We start from the raw sequence: 21316 nt of genomic DNA, 5'->3' as shown, positions 1-21316 counted from the left end.
GGTGCAGGAGTCAGGGCGGGGGGCTGGGTATGTGGGGGGGTTCCGGAGTCAGGGCTGGGGTTGTGGGGGGTGCAGGGGTCAGGGCATGGGGCTAGGGTGTGTGGGGGGTACAGGGGTGAGGGCAGAGGGCTGGGGGTTGTGGGGGGGTGCAGGAGTCAGGGTAGAGGGCTGAGGGTGTGGGCTGGGGTCGTGGGAGTGCTCCCAGCCCCCTGCCCTGAGCGTCTCACGGCAGGGGGCTGGAGGGGATATGCCCTGATTCTACCCCCCTTCTCCAAGGTCCCCGGAGCAGAGAGCACGAGCATGCTGCGGCTCGGCTCCGCTTTTCCCCTCTGTAGCAAGAGCCGCCAGCTGATCGGCTGCAGGGAGGGAGAGAGGGAGGGGCAGGAACCCAGCACGCTGGGGGAAGAGTTGGGGGGAGGGGGAAGCTTGCCTGCCCTGCAAGGAGAGAGCAGTGGGCCGGGCTGGACAGGATTTTTAATGGCACATCCCCGGCAGACAGCAGCCTGCCATTAAAAATTGGCTCACGTGCCATCTGTTGCCGACCCCTGCTCTAGAGTATGAGGAGCACAAGTGTGATTTAAAACCTTTGCTCCCTGTTCCTGCCCCAAGGACAGAAACAAAGTAACTGAAAATTGGGCCCATTGTCTTCAGAGCTCTCTGCAAAGTACTTAGCACACTCTTGGTGCTATCTAACTAAATAATATGAACAAAAGCAAAGTCAAACTCGAGTGTCATTGTCCTAGGTAATAGAAGTGCAGAGAACAAACATAGAAATAAATAAGTCACAGGAATAGTGGGAAGATTTTTAACATTATTCCAGTTTTAATAATTTACAATCCACCACATTCCTTTACCTGCATTACTAAGTGGACACTGACAGTAAATACATTCATTGATCATGCTTTCATATGGGAGTGAGGCAATACACACTGCTCCCTCCCACTGCCAATGGCGTGTGGGGTTAGAGGGAGAGTCCTGACTTTGAATGAGATGTAAAGCTAAATGCCTCATCGTTGGTCATTAACAAATATCCAAGGGCACTTTTTTGCAAGAGTAGGTGTGTTACCCTGGTGTATTGACAAAGTTCAAATTAGAATAGTTACAATCTGCCTTCATGAATCCCCCCTTAGTTTCACTTGGACAAGGTATCTTCCTTACTTCCTGCCCTTAACTATTGGGTAGGGTTGCTGTGTGCTGTTAAAAACCTGCTGTTTTTAACCCCAGTGATGGCTGCATTTCAATAGTGAATGGAAGGACATGTAAGTAGGGCATGATCCTGCAAGATGCTGAGCACCTCCAATGAGATGCTGAGTGCACTCAGTTCCCATTGTCTTCACTGAGAGATGAGTATTCAGCTCTTTGCAGGATTGGGCCCAACAGTTTGTAAAGTGCATTGGGATGAAAGACACTGTGTACAAATTTAGATCTAGGGCTACATGTTCTGTTGGTATAACTCCATTGAAGTCAACAGAGTTACACCAGAGAATCTGGCCCCTCATTTTAAAATTTATTTGAACCACTTACAGTTTCTTCAGAAGTTCCCTCCCCCGAGGATCAGAGACTTAGGGAAGGGACATCCAGTTTTGTGTTTGGAGAGAAAAGCTGGCATGTAGCATTGCTGAAGCAATCAGCTGAAGCCATGCTGTGCCATCCCATAGTTCTGAGAGAAGACACAATGTAGGCTGCAAACAGAAAAGAACAGTAGGTGTGACATGTCTGACCCTGAGGCTCAGAGCTCTGCAAAAAGCCAATCACAAAGTTGCCTTTGAAAAGGCTGGTAAAGGCATGAGAACTGCACTGTCATCTTTAATCCTTTTCTATTGGATTATTTTTGACAGGTGTGTAACTCACCCGCTTATTGTTTAACAAATCCCATCACGTTTTGTACAGTGATGCAGGATATAGCCACATGCGCATGCCCAGGGCTGCTTTTGGAGATCACGGGCTGTCTACATACATATCAGTGTTCCAGAATAAGAGATAGGACAGAAGAAATTTCACTCAGGTTAGACCCCAGGCAGTGGGGAAGGGTACACAGCATTAAAGTCACCAGCATGATTGGCCTTAATTGGCCCCCTCAGCAGAGTGCAGTGACTACTGAGCCATGGAAACTCAACTTCCCTCCCACTCTAGAAGTGGACCCTACATATGAGGGTTGAGGCCCAGTGTGCAGGAAGCTTGCACTGCTGCTGCCCTGGCCAAACAAGACATCAGTCTCCTGAGCTGTCAGTCTGGCAGCATTCACCAACACTAAATTCACAAGGACAAAATCTTTTAACCAGGAGTGGAGTTCATCCCCTACCAGTTGCTCTCCACTTCCCTTACTTCCCTGTCATGTTGCCTTCCAGAGCATAACAAAGGGTCAAACTGAGAGACCGCCTCTCCCCACTATGACAGGACCTACCTCCTTCTTGACTCTTTGCCTACGCCCAGATTTGTGCTCATTCAATGTGCCTCTGTTTTAAAGTACCCAACTTAACTCCTAGGGCCCAGTTTCCAGAGATGCCACAGATCCCGTTAACTTCAGATCAGCTCTAGATGACACCAAGTTAACACCACTAGTGGCTGGTGTCTGTTAGCATTCCCTCCAGTGGGAGGCCAAGACATGCTTCTAGAGGACTGTGCTTATCTGGCTGTACTGACATTTTCTGAATGCCAAAGTCATCCAACTTTTTTTAAAAAGAAAAATGATTTTGCACCATTAGTGTCATTCCATAACCCTGCATATTAAAAGATTCATGGATTTAGCTAACCCCAATCTGTATTTCTTGCTTCCCAATAGAGCTGTAATATCTGTGACACACTTTGTAGTCAAGTGGGATGGAAAAAATATCCCCTTAATAACCAGTTTTATTGCTTAGCCATAAGTGCTTTGTCTCTGCATGGGTAGGGAGTTGGAGCCCAGGGAATAGATTATTTTCTCATTATTAAATTCACAGTGTTGAATAACTGAGAACAGCAAATACAGATGTGGGAGAGAGAGTAACACATTTTGCAAGCCAAGGAGCACAGTACAATGAAGCAGAAGCTTCTGTTATAGAAGCTAAAATACCATACATACAAGACACACACATCTGTGACTAAAGCCTGGTAGGCCACTGGAATGCAAAGACACTATGTAGGCTACCATTTGTTATCAGATACCTTGAAAGCAGGGGTCAGCTGAACCTGTTTGCTGCAGGTGGGAAAGATAACTATTTCACTGGTGGCTTCTGTCTTGTGCTTGAAAATCCAACCAATAGGTTTTGTTTTTTTTTAAATTAAAAGGGTGAGATTTTCGAGATTTTTTTTCAGTATTGGCCCAACTATTCCCACTGAAGTTTTACCAAAGACTGCATTTAGACCAATGATGGGCATTTTTGAAAATTCCATCCTTAATCTCCGTTTGCAGTGTTGTTGTAGCTGTGTTGGTCCCAGGATATTAGAGAGACAAGGTGGCTGAGGTAATATCTTTTATTGGACCAGTTTCTGTTGGTGAAAGAGAGACAAGCTTTCAGGCTCACACAGATTTGCAGAATTGCTCAGTGTAAACTCAGAAAAGCTTGTCTCTTTCACCAACAGAAATTGGTCCAATAAAAGATATTATCTCACCCACCTTGTATCGTTAATTTCCATCAGCTTTTAGGGTTGCAAAGATAACCTTTAAAATATGATCTACTTGTAACCGGCACAGTAGTGTCTGCCTGAGTCTGCAGAGAGTCTGAAGCGATAACTCTGAGAAGTGTGATCTTAGTTGATTCTGAAGTCTAAAGATGCTATGTAATATGCCAGCATTGTTAACTATTTCACTGTTTGTCAAATCTTGCAAGAAAGACAGATGATCATTTAATGCACAATCCTGCACCAGTTAAGGTCATTGTGAATTTTACGGTTGGCTTCAATGGGAGCAGATTTGGGCCTTTATTGAAGATCTCTCAATCAGCTCTGAGTGAAGTCTAACTTTGATGTGACAAATGGACAGAACTGAGATTATGAGAAGAGTTTAGGCAAATGCTGCCACTGGTATCATTTAAGCTCATCCCTGACTGAAAGATTGCATGCTTCCAGCATCAAGAGTTGCCATCCTTACAGCATAGCACATGCCCTATGGACTGTTAATAACACTTTTAATAACTATGGTCTACTGTGTGCTGTTTATCAGCTATTGTGGTTCACCTCAGAGGTGGCTGCATTTCACTGCTGGGTGAGTGCTCAATATAGATATACAAACTGTCAGTTTAAAAATTGTAAAATGCTTTTAAATCATTGAGGGAAAAAGATATAAATTTAAGATATTCGTGTAATAACAGCTACGTTGGATCAGGCACTCTGTAAAGATATCTACTAATAAAGATCTTACATTGTTCCAGTTCAGTCCTTTCCCAGAATATTTCTGTAATTGGCCTTAATGATACATGATGTGGTGGGGGTATACTGCATTTGAACCTGTGCTGTTGTGCCCTATAAGCCAAGCTACAAACAGTTGGGACCCAGAGCTAAAAGCACCAGTAAGTCCCGATGACTTCAGTGGAGCTGTAAATACTCAGCGCCACTCTCAGAATCAGACTAATCACAAGTTTTGGCACGGTGTGTATGTGCAAATGATGCAGTGACTCACTGAATATATAGTTTAGTGTGTGGAATATGAAAAGGAAAAAAGAAAGTTTATATGAATGGCCATCTCTCTACCTGCAGCACTGGGCTTAGGAGATAATGTTACCGATCACATCACGTGCTGTATACAGGTTTAGTCTTGTCTCACTATCTCCATTTACTGTCTGCATTGGAAAGCAGCAGGCTCCTTGGGGTATTTTTTCTTCTTCCCCAGTGGTGGCAGCTTGATGTTAGCAAGTGCTGGAGTATCATGCGAGTCTGGGATAACTGGCTGAGCTCCACAAAGCAGCTGTATTCCCGCAGTGCCAGAGCCGTTGGAGAAAATTCTTGTGCAACCTGCCTCCTCGCTTTGCACGCAGCAAATTCCTAGTCATCTATTTTTCTGCCAACAGGTTGGGTGGGTTTTGTTTTATTCAGTGTGTGTAGGTTTCCTTTTCCCCATACAGTTCAGGTGGAAAGGTAGGAGGAGCAATAGTGGCAGGTGGGAGGGAACTGGCTGTCCCTAGTGCAAGCCTGGAGGCTTGTGATTGGGGGGGAGAGTGGAACGAGCCCTTCAAGCACAAAATGCAGGGCATGGGTTGAACGATGAAAAAAATTACTTAACTGGCAGGGCCAGCCTATTGGATGGTCACGTGAGCAAGGTGGCTGGGATCAGGGAGTGTGCAGCATGTGCAGTGCCCCTGGTTCGGTCTGGAGACCTCTGCCTTAAGCTGGAAGAGGGTTGCTCCGAAAGGTAATCCTTCCCCCTGTGCTTATCTTCTTTGTAGAGTACTGCATTGAGAGGGAGCCAAGGTGGAGGGGAGACTGGCCTCTGTTCTGTCTGTAACAGCTGTGTTGTCAGCCCTCTGCCTTCCCAAGGCTGCCGCAGAGAGTGAGCAGGAAAGGACCACAGCCCCACCAGGTGAGGATCAAATAGAGGTGACGTGGAGCAAAGTGGGAGCTTGGGGCTGGGGGTCGCTGTGTATGGTGCTTGGTGATAAAGGCAGACTCTGCTCCCTTAGAAAAGGAAACAGGGACTGCTGGATCCACAGACTCTCCCCCTTCCCCTTGGTTCCCCAGCCCCACTGGTCCCTGCTGCTCTCCTTTAACCTGCTTGGCCCTGTGGTTTCTCTTCCATCCCTCCTGTGAAAACCCACAGGTTCTTCTGTTACTGCTGTTATACCCGTGAGCTCTGTTCTAGCACCAATCTCGATTGTTTGACCTTGGGGTCCTTACCCACTCCCTGCCGTTTGATCCTTTCTATCCTTTTTCTCTGTGTTTCCCACTGCTTGATCTTGTGGGCTCTCAGTCTGTGATCCCCACTGGATGATACTGCAGGCCTCTGTTATTCCCCTGACTTACAGGCTTCCCATCAATTCCCTGCTTCTTGACACCCTGGCTCCCCTCCTGTGTGACTTCCTGAACCCCTCCTCCTTGCGCTTCCCTGTCAACTGCCTTTCTCCCTGCTTCCTGCCTCTCGGAAGTGGCAGCTCACCATTGTAGTAAATGACAGGTTTCAGAGTAGCAGCCATGTTAAACCGTAGTCTCTAAGGTGCCACAAGTACTCCTTTTCTCATTGTAGTAAATGGCACTATCTTTCCAAACTTCAGCAGTGCCACCCTAATTGTAACGTGCAATACTGGATTTAACTCATCTCAACAGAGTATAAAACTATAGCATAGCTCAATAAAATTGCTGTTCCACCACTGACTTCCCAAGAACTCTGGCCCTTGAAACTATGGAGAGAAAAGCAGAGGCTGAGCTATAATTCTGGGGAACTCACTGAGATACCCCCTCGTCTGGCTTATGCAGCTTTTGGAGACCCTGGGAGTGGGCCAGTCAGCAGCAGCAAAGTGATTCTCTTGGGGCTACCTTCTCTCCCCAGATTGAGGAGGTAGGGGCCTTGCTGCCTGCCTAGCAGCAGATTGCTATGTTATAAAAATATATAACACCAACATGTGTGTTCTCGCTCCAGAAAAATCCAGCTGTCGCCATCTGCACCTTGGACTTTGCCTCTTTGTAGGTTCCTACTACATGAGCTGATCTGACTGTCCTAAACTCTTGCCTAGTGCCCTGCTTGTTCCCCATTGAACATTGTGGGGGGCACTTTGTGCCTTTGTTAGCTCAGGATCACATGTTATATCTGTCCCATTTCTTGTATGACAAGAGTGGCATCTCTAGAAAGCCAAGGCTGCTACTAGCTTGACATTATTCGTCTCCAGCAAAACTGAGCTGCGAGCATTTCTGATTGGGATGGAGGGGGCAGAGGGAAGGGTTCTGACTGGCTTACGAGGGGGCAGCATCTGCTGAAGGTTGGAGTACGTTGCCCAAGTCTAGCAGCTCTTTAACCTGTCAGCTCTGGGTTCCCACACGTGGCAGGGTGGTGGTTGGTAGGAGTTATAAGGAGAGATATTCACAAGGCAGGGATTGGTCTCCTCCTCTTAAACATCCTTCAGCTTGGACTTTGTGCCAGCAATATTTCATGCTCATTGTGAGATAGGAGCAAGAGGGCCCTGGTAGTGACTCTGAGGGATGGGGCCTGGGGGGATAGAAGGACCCTCCTCCACCAAGTCTGAGTGATCGAAGACCGGCTTTTAGGAAGAGTCTGAGCTCTCAGAAGAGGCTGTAGCTTTCATAGACTTCCTCATTCTGGCCCACTGGAACAAAACAGTGTTAGCCATCAACTCCTCTACCAGACATGACTGGACTGAGTCTGAACATCCGCAGCTGTTTAGAAAAAGGGTTCCGAACCTTGGATTTACCCTGCATCAGCAGTGCACGCTCCCAACACATGCCCCTTCCATGCCCCCTCCTAGTTACAGCCAATTAAGTTCCTGTTTCAGTACTTTCCTTCCTGCTGTCTTGCTATCCCAAAGGCCCCTCACCCAATCACAATGGATTTGTGAAGAGATTTGTTACAGAGGCACGTGGGTCTGTCCTGTCTGCTATGAACAGGTGAAAGAGGAGTGTGGTTAACTTATTTCTTCGGAAATTACTTTTTGCTTGATAAAGCTGCACCTATTATAAGTGTGTTTTGGGTGTATCTTGACCCATAATCTGGTCTTCTTTGGAGAGCCTTGCAGAGGGAGCTGTAGCTGCTGTTCCAGCCAGATGAAAGCCTGAGGCCCCCAGACCTTCACCTCCGTAAACAACAGATCCTTTCACTTCCCATCTCATAAGAAAGGGAAAATGTTTCTTCAGGGAAAGGTTCAACTTCAAACAGCTTTGTTGAGAAGTTTGTGTGCCCAGATACAGTTCAGTCCTGGGAAACCTACACTATCTAGGAGCCATCACAGTCCCAAGCTGTAATTTCAGAAGCAGTTTGCATCAAGAGTGTCAAGGAGTGGGGCCCATTCGAGAGAAACTAAGATAAGGGTTATCTCTCTGCCCCTTCCTGTTATGCAGGATGTGTTTATGGTGGTATTAGCCCTGGGAAAATCACTGATAATGTTAACACCATTTATTTGTTGGTCCAGTATTACACTGTAATCTCCAAGCTTTTGCATTAAGAAGGTTCTTCAGGTATATCAGTGCAGATCAACTATCCCACCTTGCCTAGACTGGTTTCGTAGAAACTATTCACACTTTGCAGACCATTTGGGCCTGAAACTGTGTATATGTTGACTAATTTGTTGATCCAATAAGAAGTGTCAATGCCTCTCTTGCCCACCTTTAGTGTAGTGACAGGTTTCAGAGTAGCAGCCGTGTTAGTCTGTATCCGCAAAAAGAGAAGTATTTGTGGCACCTTAGAGACTAACCAATTTATTTGAGCATAAGCTTTCGTGAGCTACAGCTCACTTCATCGGATGCATTCAGTGGAAAATACAGTGGGGAGATTTATATACACAGAGAACATGAAACAATGGGTGTTACCATACACACCGTAAGGAGAGTGGTCAGGTAAGGTGAGCTATTACCAGCAGGAGAGGGGGGGGCATTTCTTCTGCTGATAATAGCTCACCTTACCTGACCACTCTCGTTACGGTGTGTATGGTAACACCCATTGTTTCATGTTCTCTGTGTATATAAATCTCCCCACTGTATTTTCCACTGAATGCATCCAATGAAGTGAGCTGTAGCTCACGAAGGCTTATGCTCAAATAAATTTGTTAGTCTCTAAGGTGCCACAAGTACTCCTTTTCTTTAGTGTAGTGTGACTTCCCCCTTCATTCACACATGAGGATCAGCTCACTGACTTAATGGAGCTGGGTTGATTTTCACCATCTAAAGATCTGTCCTAGTGGTTTTTGGAACACATCCCTCTTTGTTGTTTGCTCCTTTGCATGTCCACTCTCACACCTCTTTCCTCTACAGCCTGGCTGTAAGTTAGCATGCGGATGTGCACACCCACCCACCCAGTCTCTTTGCTTGAAAGGAAAGCTGCACTCACTTTACTTTGCTCAACTGTATGAAAGGTCACCAGGTATGCAGCACTTGTTACTATAAATAAACTGCACACCGTTTAATTAACGACTTCAATTACAAATGGCAAGTCAAAGCTCTGTGCTGGAGGCAGTTGTCTGGCTGGAAAGTGCTGTCCTTTGTGTCGCTGGAAGCGCCAACAGGGCAGCTGTCAACCACTTTACTTTAAGGCTGATCTAGCCATCAGAAGGAACTCTAGTCAGCTCGACATTAAAATGTTAAGTCAACCCAGCTATGTTGTCCAGGGGTGTGGAAAATCCACCCCCTTGAGCAACGTAGTTAACCCGACCTAACCCCTGATGAGGGCAGTGCTAATTCTTCCATTGATCTAACTACAACCTCTTGGGGAGGTGGATTAACTACAGGAGACTCTCCCGTCACTGTACTGAGTGTCTTCACTGAAGCGCTCCAGCAGCTATAGCATTTTAAGTGTAGACACAGCCTGCGTATGGTTTACTAGTGAAGCATTTTGTGTCAAGATTAGTGATCCAAGATTATGAGGTTGGGACAATAATATGGATAATTATGATTCTCTGCTGGGCACCATTATTAGCTGGTGAAGTGACAGTGCTTTGTGCTGTAACCACATTTTAAACCATGACCGTTCCAGTTGGATGTCGTCATCACCTGCTAACTTATTGAAAAGGAAAGGAGGGTAAGATTTCGTGTGCTAAAGGAGGGGTGTGCATCCCTAGCAGTTCTCCCTCTGTGCTGGCTTGAAGTGGTTTCCATCATATACAGCAGTGTTCTCAAACTTTTGTACTGGTGACCCCTTTCGCATGGCAAGCCTCTGAGTGCGACCCTCCCTTATAAATTAAAAACACTTTCAAATATATTTAACACCATTATAAATGCAGGAGGCAAAGCGGGGCTTGGGGTGGAGGCTGACAGCTCGCGACCCCCCATGTAGTAACCTCACCACCCCCTGAGGGGTCCCAGCCTCCAGTTTGAGGACCCCTGCAATACAGGGTTTACAGTGTGATTCAGTGGCTCCCAGCACCCCTGCCCTCTTCTTGTCTTCGCACATGGTGGCCAATCCTTTGAGCTGCTGGTTGCAGAAGAGATGCAGGAGGAAAGACCTGTGATGAACTGTCTGGGTGTGTATAGCATCACCTGCAGGGGAGGAAGGTTTGCAGCATCTGAGTTTAATACCGCACACTCTTCTCTCCCGCAAGCAGTGATTATACTGTACGTAGAAGTCAGCAACATAGGACTGGCTGGTGAAATTTCAGGGCAGCAGGGGGCTTGTCCCAAGCTATGAGGAGGAGTTAGAGCTTGCTTAGATCAGCTGAAAGGGAAGGCTTCTGCCTCATCTTCTTCTCCTGCACCACTGATGGGATGTGGAGGGCCATAGCCGATGTTTAGCTGCACAGCCCACTCATCTCACACATTTTGGACAGTGATGAGAGAGAGAGGGAGAGAGAGAACCTGAATGTGCAGCTGTTACCCACAAATGCAGTGAGCTGATAGTTCTCCCATCTGTTGTAATCTGAGCACACACAGGGATTCCCCTCAGTTTCATTAAATGGCGGGTAGTAGTGATTAAAATACTTAAAGGGCTGAAAAAAACGATTTATGCAAGAAGATGGCGAACTAGGGAGATTTGGTTCGATTACAGTGAGAACTCATGCTGGCTGGATAGGGGGCAGTCTATTAGGATCTGAAGGGTACAAAGGCCCAGGGGGAAGTGAAACGGTTTTGGGTGGTTTGGGAGGGTGGGGGTGTAGAAGTAATAGCGATGAGCTGGAACTGAACAAAGGAAAGTTTCAGCTGAAGGGCAGCCAGGATGTCCTTCCACTGAGATCCATTTGAGCCCGGTGCAGCCTGCTAGGAGGGGGCGTGGTGAAAGCCTCATTGTTTGAGTTATTAAAAGTGGCTTGGCCAGAGCCCTGGAGAAGACATCTCAGGGGATGACTCCATGTTTGCCTCCAGGGCAGTGGGATTTGTTCCTCACCCTCATCTGATTTCTAGGATTGATCAGTCCCCAGAATCTTGGACAGCTGAAGCACTACAGCTGAGCTTGGCCTAGGTTAAATGAGGAATGAGAGGTCTGGGCAGGAAACCCACGGGGAAAAGAAACTCCTTTTGGGGACACTCCTGCGTTGAATTCAATGTCTGTGTGGCTGAAATCCACGTGGCTGTACGGTAAAAGGAGGAGAGGGGGTCGTCAGCCCTGCCCTGCAGCAGGACCACGCAAAACCTGGTCTGCTTTAGTTTGCTCTCCCTCCACCTCCAGGCAGGCTGGGTGTGTGCTCAGCCCCTTTGGGGGAGTAGCAACACTTTCTCCTGCAGGCTCTAGGTAGATTCTGGCTCCACAGTGTTTGCACAGCAAGCAAAGCTAGCAGGTTTTGATGTTTACATATCAGCAGGTACCCGGCCCTGCCTCGGAAACCTGCCCCAGCTAGTGCTGCTTTGGAAGTGTGGTGGGGGTTTTACTACAGAGGGAGACAAGGCAGAGGGCTTGAAGGTCAGCTAGAAGATATGGGTCTGACAAAACTTCCATAGAATAAACCTGGCCATGCTAGAGACTGGGTTAGTAATGGCATTAAGAGCTATTGTGTAACCTCCTGTGTCTTGGAGAAGTCAGTAGGTCTAGGATTAGAAGCATCCCATTAGCAATTTTACTTGCAGAGCCTTTATCTGCCAGCCATGCCCTTGATTCCTTCTCATGGCACCTGCCTGATCACCTGCCAGGTGAAGATTTGTTCTCCACTCTCTGCAGTGCTGATGTCAGCCAGTCCACACTTATTCCAGGGAGGAATTAAGTCCCTGGATGGGAACTCAGGAGAGGTAGGCTCTGTTCCCTGTTCTGCCACAGGCTTCCTGCATGAACTTGGGCAAGTCACTTAGTGCCTGAGGCTCAGTTTTCCCATCTGTAAAATGGGGATAATAACTCTTCCTTTGTCCGGCTTATCTGTTAGGAATCTATGCTCTCTGCGGTGGGTCTGTCTCTTCCTGTATGTATAGCACCTAACACAGTCTTGCTTGGGACCTCTATGTACTACTATAATACAACACAAATAATACAGACTAGTTATAATACAAATAACTAGTTTCTTTCAGCCGGCCCAGCAGACATTTGTCATCTCTGCAGTACGCCTGGTAGTGGGGAACATTGATTGCCCACCCCGCCTCCACAGTGTGTGTGGAGCATGCTACTAACTGTGCAAGCTGTTACATTTTAACCCAGTGTATTTCATTTCTAACTTATTCCTGTGTCATTCCCACCAGCCTTGGATCTGTCCTGCCAGGACCTCGACCGCTTCTATGATCGCAATGTGTAGAGGCAGCAGGAGCCTGGTAATCATTTGTTCTGTCCACTGGACGAGCTGAGCCTCTAGCTCCTCCGGTCCAGCTCAGACTTTAACCTCCTGTGGAGCAAAGACTGCAACCTGCTGCACCCCTCCGCACAGAGCCACCTGCGCAGCACGCCACCTTCCAGTGTCTGCAGGCTGGCGGTGCCGGGAACTATACCTGCACACTCTACCTGAACGGCCACAGAAACTGCACCATCAGGCTGACCATGGAAGGTAGGGCTGGGGGAAGTCACCCACATATATAGCTGCAGAGCCAAGATTAAATACCTGGCTTGAAACACTGATGCCTCCTGCTGGCTGTTGCAGGGAGTAATATTGCTGTGCTTCAGAAGAGGCCGTTTGACTGCTTATGTTACTTCTGGCTTATTAGACACACACACAGAGCGTCCTATTCTGCGCCTCTGACGCTCAGGAAGCAAACCTCCATGAGTGTAGGAGGGGGGAATTGCAGGAATAAGTGCCCTTGCATAGGTAGCTTTGCTTTGACAGGAAGTATTAAAACAATACTTATAGTGTACTGTAATCCACCTCCCCCACTAAATACTCACCCATTTCCGAGCATCTGTTCACTGAATTTAAAAAGAAACTAGGGCAGCAGCAGGGACCAAAATAAATCCTAAATGGAGGTGATAAAGAGCAAGTATACACAGTCCCCTGACTACTCACTAGTATGGAAACATAACTGAGGAGGAAGCAAAGGCTGCAAGCCTCACGAGCTGTGCTTTGACAGAATGAAATAGCGAATGAGCAACACAGGAGAGGGGGACAGGGGAGTAAAGTGGTTTGCGACATAGATTCGACGAGGTGGAGCGGTACAGGGAAGCCATTACAGATGGTGCAAAATGCAGAGGAAAAGGCTCTTGCACCAGCTGTAAAGGGTCAAACGCCTCAATTCCCTTTGAAATATTACTCTTGACTGCAGTGGGAGTTGAGTCGGGCACAGAGAGGAGGCTGCTGCTTTGAAGAGGAAAAGCAGCAGCCATGAGGAGATAGGGCATGATGCTGCCCGCCCACTGCTCAGCTCCCAAGACATTGCCTCTTTTAGAGGGCAAGTAGCTCTTTGCCATGGTCTGCACTAATCCTTAGAGCTGGAGAGGAAATGGCAAATATGGGTGCAAATGTGAGTGAAAGTCACTTGCTCTGTATGTATCATTGTCATTTCAGAAGTGACACATTTTAACCAACTTTCACTAACAAAAGGTGTAAGACACTGCACATGTGCACAACACAGCCTAGACACCTTAGTTGTCTGTGGGGAAACCTTCAACACAATTCCCTACGCCTTGTGCTATAGGAGGCATTTTGTTAGCAAGTAGGAGGCTGTTCTAGTCATTGGGAACCAGGTGCTGAGGGGGAAAAACATGGCCACACACCCTACACCAGTGTGTTACAAACAGACTGTATGGCTGGGCAGTTGGGGCATTTTGCATGTCTGTATTATCAGCAATGTGGATCTGCTACTCATTTTACTAACCATGTGACCAATTTCTTCATTTCGGGTGCAGAACTGACTGACTTTAGAGAGTGCTGTCAGAGGCACAAAGGAAGACAGGAGAAAACAGATGTTGTTCTATTATAAAGGAAAGGATTTAATATTAGGTGTAAACTGAAGAGATGTGAGACTTATTTTTAAATGGATGCTGTCCCTTTAAAGACTCTCTCTCTCAGCATTTCCTTCCCCTCCCGTGTAGATCTGTGCAGTGTGCCTCCAGAAGTCCTCTTCCCATCCAGCAACCAGACTTTGGAGCCTGCCTTGGGAAGCCAGATAACACTGAACTGTACTGTGCGGCTGCCCTTTCAGCAGCAGTGCAACCCCGTCCTGCAATGGATGAAAGATGGCCACTGGCTAGGCAAAGAGAGCAGCCAATACACCAGCGAGGAAAAAGACTGGTAAGGAATCTGACTTGTCTATAAATAGAAAGAGGCACTGAGGTGGCTACTGACAGGCAGGGCAAATTGCTTCAATCATTGCTTAAATAGCATTCATGCATCCAGTGAGCCACCGTTCACTGGGAGTTCTGGACCCACAATCAATAACACAGTCTCCACTGAGCAGTTTCCTATTGATAAGGTCAACTTCAGATGAGTCCTGGACCCCAGGGTACCATTGCTCAAACCTCCAGCAAGACATCCTCTTAGCCAAAGTGCCGATCCAAGCCACGTCCCTTTCTAGCCCTGGCTTCCCCGCACAGCTCTGCTAGTGCGCCTCAGACCTCATCTGCAGCACCTCTGTTCTTCTAGGCCCACCCACAGCTCTGCCAGGGCACTTGAGTCCTGACCTAGAATACCCCGTTAGTCTTGTCCACAGCTCAGACAATGCACCTGAGGGCAAGTCTACACCACAGCGCTACATCGGCGCAGCTGCAGCACATCTGGCGAAGACGCAATATGCCGACGGGAGAGCACTCTTCTGTCTGCATAATTACTCTTCCTTGGCGAGAAGCGGAAGTGCTGGTGTGGACAATGCAAAAACTTGCATTGCTTGAGGTGGGAGGGGGGGCAGAGCTATTTCACACCCCTGAGTTGATCAGTCTTGATCTGCAGCACCCTTGCTATTCCAGTCCTGGCCTTCCCTCTACATCTGAGGGCACTTCAGTCCTGACTCACACTTCCCATCCTGGGCCTCTTGAGGAAATATGCCAGTGATGTCAGCTTTTTAGGTGGAGGTTGGGTACAACTGAGAAGTGGCCAAGATCACCCAACATCTATTAATTTGTGACTGACACAAGATTTGAACTCATGTCTCTGGAGTACAAGCACACTGTTCTATTTATCCTCTTTCTCTAAGGTATGTTCTAAAAATTGTAATTCCATAGACACAGATAAACAGTGAAGCACGATGTGGAAAAAAAATAAACCAAGCCCCACAAAACATGTAGGCCAGCTGATGTTTCTGCCCATTTTATATTATGGCTCAGTGAATTAAACACAAGACTCTCTGCAGCACAAAGTGTGGGGTCCGAGGGCTGCTACATGCTCTGGCTCAGATTCTGATGTCAATGCCACCAGAATAAAGCCACTGTGATCAGCGAAGCTCCATTGAGTAGGACACTAGAGTCAGTGGGAGCAGAATCTGGCCCTGTGTATTTTCCCCTCAGTTACAGAGGCATATCTACTAGCTAACCTTTTGCTGCTCCACTGTGAAAGCCATAGAGCTTTCAACAGCTCCCAACAGGTCTCCTTGCTTTACAGTAGTTATCCTGAGCTTTGTGGTGTTTCACTTGCGAAAACTCTTTTCTACCGGAGCATGTTCCCTGCTCCCAGAGGGGCATACTGGTTTGAGAGAGCTAAAGACACAAGGCTAGCAGCACGTTGAACCCTGGGCCACTTCTACACTGCGGCCAAGTACATTATCCCTGTTGCCAGCAGGAGTTGCAGCTATGAGGGGTGTGATGATGGCCAAGCATGAATGGAAAGTAGGGCCAGCAGCTTAACCCATCTTAGGCAAGTCATCTGAAGTTCTTCCTTGTTGGAGGTCATTGTTAGCCGGGAGGGGGTGTGTGCACACACACACAGACACATTTATCCATCTCCTTTGTTGGCCAGGCAATGGGAAGTCCAGCAAAGCAATTCCTACCTTTTTGAAGGCTTTCCTGCCACTGAAAGTTAGATTCTAATTATAGATTTAGGATGACTATTAGGATGCCGACTTTAGGATGCTATTTTTTAAAATCTTGGCTTTGGTCTCTAAGTGCAAGGTGGATTCCTGCTGAACTGGACCCTGGCTAATGATTTCGTGTGTAAAGGAACAAAAGGCTAACTCTAAAGTAAAGACATTCAAGAAGATCACAGAATCCTATCAGAGCTTAGAGGTGGACAGCACTATCCTTCTATCCAGTCCTTCTCCCTTTCCAGGCTGAATTGTTCCCTACAGTATAGCAGAATGACAAAACCGAGTTCCTGTAGGCTACGTGCAGAACTCTAACTGGAAGCTCCTTCTTGTTCTCTTCAGTCTCCTAGTTAAAATAGGAAACCATTTCCATGAAAGTGTACGCTGTAGCACTGCACTGATGCTAGCCTCTTTTGTCCCTCAGGATCGGTGATAACGGAACAGAGAAGTTCACGTCCAGCCTTCTGGGGGTGAACCTGACAAGCGACGAGGACTACGGTGTGTTTGCCTGCTGGGTTAGGAATACCACAGCCACTTTCACACTACAGAGATCAGGTAGCTCTTTGGGCATTTACAGCACGCTGATAATGGTGCAAGGAAGGGGTTACTATACCATTTGTGATGGTGTCTACTAGATAAGGCCTTTCAACAAGGTTTGGCCAGTCTATGGTGGAAAGAGAATGCTACAGGTATTTCTGAGATGAGTTGGGAGTAACTTGAATATCCTGACTAACACTTTCACAGTAACTAGCTCTAATATTGCAGACTGAGTGAGAGATGCTGAGTGCCTCACAGGCTGTCCAGAGTAAAAAAATGACCCCCCTAAAAATAAATTCCAATGGAATCTAGGGAGATCTTGACCTCAGATACACAGTGGGATCTCAGTGGACCTCAGACACACATAGTTAGGGCTCCAGATTTGTCACAGTGGGAAGAACCTCTTGGATACTGTGATTTTCCTGTTTGTCTCGGATTTCTCTTTCTGTCCGTGATTTTAATAAACTCACTCTGCAGCGGTAGCTGCTGCAGCTGGGCCCTGCTCCACATCCTGGACATTGCAACCTGGCACATAGGGTCACGGTACTGCCCAGGTTTGGAGGGGCAGCTGGGCCATCATGCTGGGGGGCATCCAGATCACATCTGATTGAGTGGCATTGTAACTTGACAGGAGCGAGGGGGTCACAGAGCCCAGAGCCAGGCCAGCTCTGAAGGACATGAGCCACTGTTGTAGGGTTAGTGTGGGGCTGGCTCATGCTCCAGCTCCCCCCTCATTTGTTGCAGCATTTTTTACCCAAGTCACAAGCCCCATGACTTTTACTAAATTTACCATGCCTGCTCCATGATTTTTTATTTAAAATCTGTTACGACAAGTCTGCAGCCCTAATCAGAGTCCATAAACCCACTGTTGTGTCGCACTCACACCATACCTGTTAAACAGGGAAGGACGGCCCTGGGATTGCTGCAGGGCTGAGGCTGACTAGTCCTCGGGCAGCCTGGCTGTAGAGTGAAGAGGCTGTTGTCTTGGCAGTAATGAAATAACCAGAGCATGAAGTCAGTTTAGCAGTGAGACTTTCACGGTGGGCTTGTCAAGACTCCCTTGGATCTCTGCGCTGTGAGCAAGAGGATACTTTGGAACCCCCCTTCTGGAGCAGTCCTGCTTGCCATGCTGCATACACTGAGTAATAACGCAGCCACTGTGTGTGTGGAATTGCCCAGCCAGGACACTGAGTGGCAGGACCTACTTTGATTAGCTCTTGGGTTTAAAGGAACATGCAGTGTGCGTTAACCCTTTCAGGGACTTGCTGCGGCAAGTCCTGAACTTACTGCCAAATTTTCTCAGCTGTTGCTCTTTTGAAAGTAAACCCTCCAGCAATGAGACGCTATTGGCATGGGGGAGGGGGGGAGCAAAGGGGGCTTTATTATGTAAAGATGCTCTCTTTCAATATACTGACAGAATATGGTGCCATATGATGGCACCGTAACCTGAAGCCCTGGAGATGGGGCTGCCTCCAGGAGGCTAGTCACTTAGGTCAAGACTTCTTTGTTTTAAAGAACTGTGAGAAGGAGTTGATGATGGGGAATCTCTGGATTCAGCCCAACTGAACATAGTCTCTCCAGATTTGTGGTGTGCGTGCGTGCAGGCATGGATGCCATAGTCAAGGGATTCATTAGTCCCATTCTGAAGAAGGAGAATTCAGCTCTCACACTGTGACTGACTGTAGCCAGGAAGCACCAAATATCCTGGACCCCAAACCCTCTCATCTGTTTCTAGGCTGCTGTCACAGTATTTGGGGGCCCCTTTAGATCACGGAGCCTGTATCACCGATCACTGTGATCCTTCTTTAAGCTGAGGCAGCTGAGCCACTCTTCACGTTGGTGGCTAGAGCTGTAAAAAACCCATTAGATGAGAGTCCATCCCATGTACGTGCAGGGCAGCATCCACAGGCAGACGCTTCAACTGTTTTACTAGATTGTAATATGACAACACGTGGTTTTAGCTAAGAGCTTTGAGGCCAGTAACCTCTGTTCAGTTCTTCCCTCTGCAGACCATAACCTACCCCAAATTCCTCATTCACCAAGGTATAAATTCCTTTAGTTCAAATGCTAAATGTACTGAAAATGCCCTTCCCTGTAATTGCAGAAGCTGCTGGACATGTGAGTGCAGTGCTGGCAGCCCTCCTCATCCTAGGGCTGCTGCTGCTCATGGCTGTGATCTATGTGAAGTGCCGCTTGAATATGCTGCTCTGGTACAGGAACCGTTACGGGGAGCTGGAGATCAATGGTAACCCTTAGGACTTTTGTGAATCTGGCTTTCAGTGCCATTTGCACTTTGGGTATGAGGGAGACGGGGAAAGACTCAATGATCCAGACATTCTGGGCTTCTGCTGCTTCTCTAAAGGCTTCATGAGAAAGGGATTGGAAAGCAGACGTGAACTAGAATTGCCCCGGACCCAGGGGATCTTCCAGCCTCCACTTGCCCACAGGGTGACTCCCACCCAAGGGCCAGCCTGCCTCCTCCTAGCTTGCCCAGAGTGCTCCATATAGCAGAGACTTTTTTTTTTTTTTAAGATAATCCCTAATGTGTCTGGATTGTGACTCCTTCTTCCTCTAATAGAGTCTCTCTCCTCTTGGTTCAGTACGTTGTGAACGGAGGCTACTCCGTATGTCGAGTTAAGGTTGATGCTAGCTTCCTCTTAAAAGCATGATTTGTCAATCCACTCCACCACAGCCAAACCAGTCAACTTGAAAATTCCTATACCACATCTCATCTGGAGGCTCAGTTCTTCAAAAAAGTTTGCAGCAAATCACTCAGGGAGTTTCAGGAATGACATTCTTCTTCGAGTGCTTGTTCACGTTGATTCCAGTCAGGTGTGCGCATGCTGCATGCACAGTCATTGTAAACTTTTCCCCCTTAGCAGCTCCCGTTGGGTCGGCTAGGGAGCCCCATGGAATGGTGCTCAATATATAACCCTGCTGACCTGACCCCACTTCAGTTCCTTCTTACTGTCTGTGGTAGCATTGGAAGTGCATTCGTTTTCTTGCAGGTGTTCCCTTAGCCTATTACTTAGTCCTACCCAGTTTCTTGTTTTAGTAGTTAGTATAGAAATTGGAGAGTGGGATCATTCCTATCCCCACACCCTCACCTTGGGCTTCAGGGCATGCTTCAAGCCTAATAGCGATCCCCACGACTCGTGCCTGAAATGTCTAGGGGAGGCGCATCGGTCTGAGTGCTGCAAGATTTGTAAAGCTTTCAAGCCTAGAACTAGAAAGGAACATAACTTCGTTTAAAACAGTTACTGATGGAAGCTGCACTCCGTCCAGCGGCACCTGACTGCCAAGGCCCAGGCCTGAGCTCGGTGCGGAGCGCCCCGGTGTCTGTCTGCGAATTGGTGCCAAGGAATGACTACAGTGCGAGAGACCATCGGCACTGAAGATCCCCGGCACCGCAGCAAAGAGCGGTGCCCTGGCACCGATCCACATCTCCAGTGCCCCACAAGCGCCATAAGAAAGCGGACAGAGGGCGCGATCCTCAGAGAGTGAGACCATCAGGGGAGGCTTTGCTGCTCCAGAGGAAGGACTCAGCTCCCAAGCAGCAAGAGCTCGTGCTATCGACTCTGGTGCCCAGTGACTCTCCAGCACCTCAGTGCCTGGTGGAGGTGTTGGAGCCCCCCTCCACCTCGGACACTTTCGAGGCTGCTAAGGAGCTCATCAGCACCTCAGCCCCTGGCCATTAGACAGAAGCCTCCAGTACCACCTAGATGGGTGCTGTCTAAAGACAAGCCCGTGTTGATGAGGCTCTTCTCGTCGCTGGACTGGCACTGTTCCAGGTCTCCATCGCCACAACACTCCCCAGCACCGGCCTCAGTACAAGATTGCATGGCACCGGGAGTGCAACGATCTATGTCATCAGCACCGAGGGGTCGGCACCAATCTCAAACACCCTTGCAGGGCCAGCACCGACATGTGGCACAGAAGCCCAGCAGCTCTTCCCTGGCACCAGATGCATGGCACCGGTCTCGGTCATGGGACTGCCGGCACTAATCCTCAGTGCGATCGTTGCATCACCAATCCCCAACCTCCTCTTCACGGCACTGACCATTGGCACAGGGGTTGTCGGCACTGCTGTGGAGTCACCCTCGGGATCTTCGGATTCGGATGCCGACCCACATTACTCAAGGCGCAGTAGACCTAGATCCGGTAAGCGCCTGCCGCACAATGGCCCTTCTGGGCCCTCTGGGCTTACCATCAAGCCCAGACTTCTAGGTTGGTGGCCCCGGGAAATCACCCTTCCCAGTCACCGATGGATAGACCTGCCCCTCGGGTTACAGAAGCGACCCTCTCCAGACCACCCCCTCATACTACAGAGGAGACGGCAGAACCGGCTCCTGAACCACCCATAGCCCAGGACACATCCAACCGGGTCGGACCAATGGAGAAGTCCAGTGCAACCCAGGAACAACCCAGGCAGATACAGGGCCATGAGGACCCTGTCCCCACACTTGCTTCCTCATCATCCTCGCCTGAGGAGGCAGTGGCAGGAGTGTCAGCTTCAGGTCCTCTGCCCATTGACCACAGGGTGCACCAGGACCTGCTCCGCTACATTGCCCGTAACATGGGCCTACAGGTGGAGGACCCAATGGTGGACATTTTTGCCCCAGAGGGTCCTTCCAGAGTGGCATTGCCTGTCATTAAAACTATCCATAACAATTATAATACCCTGTGGCAGACTCCAGCCTCCATTCCGCCTGCTGTGAGGGACGTGGAGAGAAAGTACTTTGTTCCCTCCAAGGGACAGGAGTATTTTTTTCTCCCACCCTTCCTCCCTGGTGGTCTCAGTGGTGAATGAGAAGGTGTGCCAGGGGCAACAAGCGCCAGCACCCAAGGCTAAGGAGGC

At 48.3% G+C, this 21316-nt stretch overlaps 1 protein-coding gene across 7 annotated transcripts in view; it reads left to right on the top strand.

Annotated features, from left to right (window-relative positions):
• Positions 1-21316, top strand: part of SIGIRR (single Ig and TIR domain containing) — a 41434-nt gene that overhangs the window by 5298 nt on the left and 14820 nt on the right. For 3 of the 7 annotated variants that reach the window (XM_073347018.2, XM_073347017.1, XM_073347012.2), the window contains exons 2-6: positions 5361-5494; positions 12226-12524; positions 14003-14201; positions 16346-16476; positions 18563-18703. In XM_073347018.2, the coding sequence (XP_073203119.1) occupies positions 12518-12524; positions 14003-14201; positions 16346-16476; positions 18563-18703 (478 nt within the window). In that variant the 5' untranslated portion in view covers positions 5361-5494; positions 12226-12517. Of the gene's footprint in view, positions 1-5245; positions 5495-10028; positions 10092-12225; positions 12525-14002; positions 14202-16345; positions 16477-18562; positions 18704-21316 lie in introns of those variants that run through there. The other 4 variants (XM_073347019.2, XM_073347014.2, XM_073347013.2 and 1 more) reach the window with 4 other exon arrangements.

This window comes from Lepidochelys kempii, chromosome 6 (assembly GCF_965140285.1).
Source record: "Lepidochelys kempii isolate rLepKem1 chromosome 6, rLepKem1.hap1, whole genome shotgun sequence".
Taxonomy (NCBI): Eukaryota; Metazoa; Chordata; order Testudines; family Cheloniidae; genus Lepidochelys; species Lepidochelys kempii.
The sequence above is the reverse complement of the archived record's forward strand: the minus strand, read 5'-3'. Positions and strand labels throughout refer to the sequence as shown.